Consider the following 3,033-nt stretch of genomic DNA (forward strand, 5'->3'; position numbering starts at 1 on the left):
TTTTCAGACCGGAGACCATAATCGTGTAATAATTTATTTTATTATGATATGAACCGTCCAATTTTTCTTTCAATAATGATTTTTAAAGTTTTGCAAGAATTTCATGATACTAAACTTTTTATTAGTTGTCAAAGCAAGTGATTTTAAAAGTAAGATGGCTCACGTTTTATAAGATGACTGAAAATTTTACTTGAATTCATAGTTTATTCTTACTTTTGGAAACCTAATTGTTTTATAATTACTATTATTATTATTATTATTTCTGTTGTTTCTAGAAGTTGTTGATTATAGTCAATAGAAAAAATATAACCACACACACATTGTTTGTCCACAGAATAATTACAGATTATTAAATAAAAAGCGTCCCCATACGAACCTCTACCTCCGCCAGCAGGATCTCAATTTCAGACTCCGTAAAGTTTTTTTTTTTGCTTTGCTCGTCATTCTCAAGCATAGAAATTCGGATATTGGCGTGTGCTCTTTTATATGGTAATGATATTAATTAGGGGGCATTTACAAGGCGGAGATCTGACACCAGTCAGCTGCGTACAATTTCAAGATCATTTGCGATTTATAAATGTCACATCTGGAAGAGATGCGTGTTTTTGTGTGCACGTTCGTTTTTTCTGAATCGCACTTACGCACTTTTGAGAAATGATCTTAGAACAAATTTAGGACGGTTTATACGCAACATTTTATAAATGAGGCCCCTGGTGTGGTGTTGGTCAGATTGTGACAAGGCAGCTTTACTCATAACACCTTTCTCATTCCCTTCCTGTAGGAGGCGCTGGAGGCCTGTCAAACGCGCATCTCTAAGATGGAGCTTCAACAGCAGCAACAACAAGTGGTTCAGTTGGAAGGTTTGGAAAACGCCACAGCACGCACTTTACTCGGCAAACTCATCAACGTGCTGCTGGCCGTCATGGCGGTACTCCTAGTGTTCGTCTCAGCGGTCGCAAACTGTGTAGTTCCGCTGATGAAAACACGTAGCCGTACGCTTTCCACATTGCTCCTTGTCATAATCTTGGCTTTTCTGTGGCAGAATTGGGAAGCCATGTCGCAGTACCTGGACCGGTTTCTGCTGCACCCCAGATGACCTGCAGGGTTGCTGCGGTTGTCATTTCATGAAGGGACTGGAGGGCGGGAACTTTGATTCAAAGATGGAGACTAACACTGCCTCAATTGCACTTAGTATGAAGGGACGCGGCAAAAGAGTGGAGGACACGGACAAATCCTACAACCTCTTTTTCTTGTTTCTTTAACAGAAGGAGTGAATTTGTTTACATTTGGTTACACTTTTATTTGTTGTTGGAAATGATGCAAGTCGTGTTGTTCATTGTTCTCGTAATTATTGTTAGGATATACATTTATGCAATTTCCTGAGTGTTGCATTGCATTGAATTGACTGGAGTGGTTTTAACATGCACTGGATGGAGATGTTTCTCCTCGTTTTTAATACCATATTAACTGCTCCTAACTTCAAGCTGTTTCTTTCATTTCTCTGTTTCTTCTACTGTCGTCTCGCTCTTCTTCTTGCGTGCGTCTCTTAACTCGATTCATTTCCTGTGCTCATCGCTTCACTCTTCCCACTCGAAACCATTTGCTGCTGTTTGGACTTCACTGCAGTTGTTGCTGAATGAAGGAAAAGATGGATTCGTTGAAGAGGAGGCATCTGGAGTTTGATCAAATGGGCCGAGGAACCGGAACACTCTGGACCCGAGTCGGCCCCTCTTTGTCTCCAGCCCCATGCCCTCAAAGAGGCACAGTCCCCTGGTATATCCTCCTGAGAACCAGAAAAAAAGCTTTGTGAATTTAGTATTTTTTCATGTCATTACATTGTTTAGAGCATAAGCAAAAAATAACATTTTTGAAAAATTATATTTTACTCATATGTTATGTTATGTCCTCTGTAGAGGACACCAGGACTCAGTTTTTCTCAAAAAAATAAATAAATAAAATGACATGAATAGACATGGAAAGGCAAAAACAATGGGATTTTTAAAAAAAGTCACCATTTAATTTTTAGGTTTCAGGATTTTTTTATACCAAACTTTGTATAAGGATGATTCTCAACTATGTTATAAAAGATATATCAAAATGATTTGATATACCATTTTACTTTATGCAACGTGTGTAAAATTTCCATAAACTGTTTTTTTCATTAAACGCAGTGTTATCTATACGCTGTACCCAATTTGCATATTAATGTGCTGTTGGGACAGCATGTTGAAAAAAAGAAGTGTAATAATGGGAGTATGTGAATTTAGTATTTTTTCATGTCATTACATTGTTTAGAGCATAAGCAAAAAATAACATTTTTGAAAAATTATATTTTACTCATATGTTATGTTATGTCCTCTGTAGAGGACACCAGGACTCAGTTTTTCTCAAAAAAAATAAATAAATAAAATGACATGAATAGACATGGAAAGGCAAAATCAATGGGATTTTTAAAAAAAGTCACCATTTAATTTTTAGGTTTCAGGATTTTTTTATACCAAACTTTGTATAAGGATGATTCTCAACTATGTTATGAAAGATATAACAGAATGATTTAATATGCTACTGTACTTTACTGTACAGTAATGCTACACTCTAAAAAATGCTGGGTTGTTTCAACTCAACTTTGGGTCAAATATGGACTAACCCAACCGTTATATGTTATGTTATGTCCTCTGTAGAGGACACCAGGACTCAGTTTTTCTCAAAAAAAATAAATAAATAAAATGACATGAATAGACATGGAAAGGCAAAATCAATGGGATTTTTAAAAAAAGTCACCATTTAATTTTTAGGTTTCAGGATTTTTTTATACCAAACTTTGTATAAGGATGATTCTCAACTATGTTATAAAAGATATATCAAAATGATTTGATATACCATTTTACTTTATGCAACGTGTGTAAAATTTCCATAAACTGTTTTTTTCATTAAACGCAGTGTTATCTATACGCTGTACCCAATTTGCATATTAATGTGCTGTTGGGACAGCATGTTGAAAAAAAGAAGTGTAATAATGGGAGTAATTGGACA

General features: G+C 35.7%; 1 protein-coding gene across 7 annotated transcripts in view; it reads left to right on the forward strand.

Annotated features, from left to right (window-relative positions):
* The window catches only part of LOC107696833 (transmembrane and coiled-coil domains protein 1-like), a 21,946-nt gene extending 20,121 nt beyond the window's left edge, over nucleotides 1-1,825 (forward strand). For all 7 annotated transcript variants that reach the window (XM_016497332.1, XM_016497337.1, XM_016497339.1 and 4 more), the window contains one exon: nucleotides 782-1,825. In XM_016497332.1, coding sequence (XP_016352818.1) covers nucleotides 782-1,096 — 315 coding nt within the window. In that variant the 3' untranslated portion in view covers nucleotides 1,097-1,825. The remainder of the gene's footprint in view (nucleotides 1-781) is intronic.
* The last annotated feature ends 1,208 nt before the right edge of the window (nucleotides 1,826-3,033 follow it).

Source organism: Sinocyclocheilus anshuiensis, unplaced genomic scaffold, assembly GCF_001515605.1.
Source record: "Sinocyclocheilus anshuiensis isolate Anshui unplaced genomic scaffold, SAMN03320099.WGS_v1.1 scaffold710, whole genome shotgun sequence".
In the NCBI taxonomy this organism is placed as follows: domain Eukaryota; kingdom Metazoa; phylum Chordata; class Actinopteri; order Cypriniformes; family Cyprinidae; genus Sinocyclocheilus; species Sinocyclocheilus anshuiensis.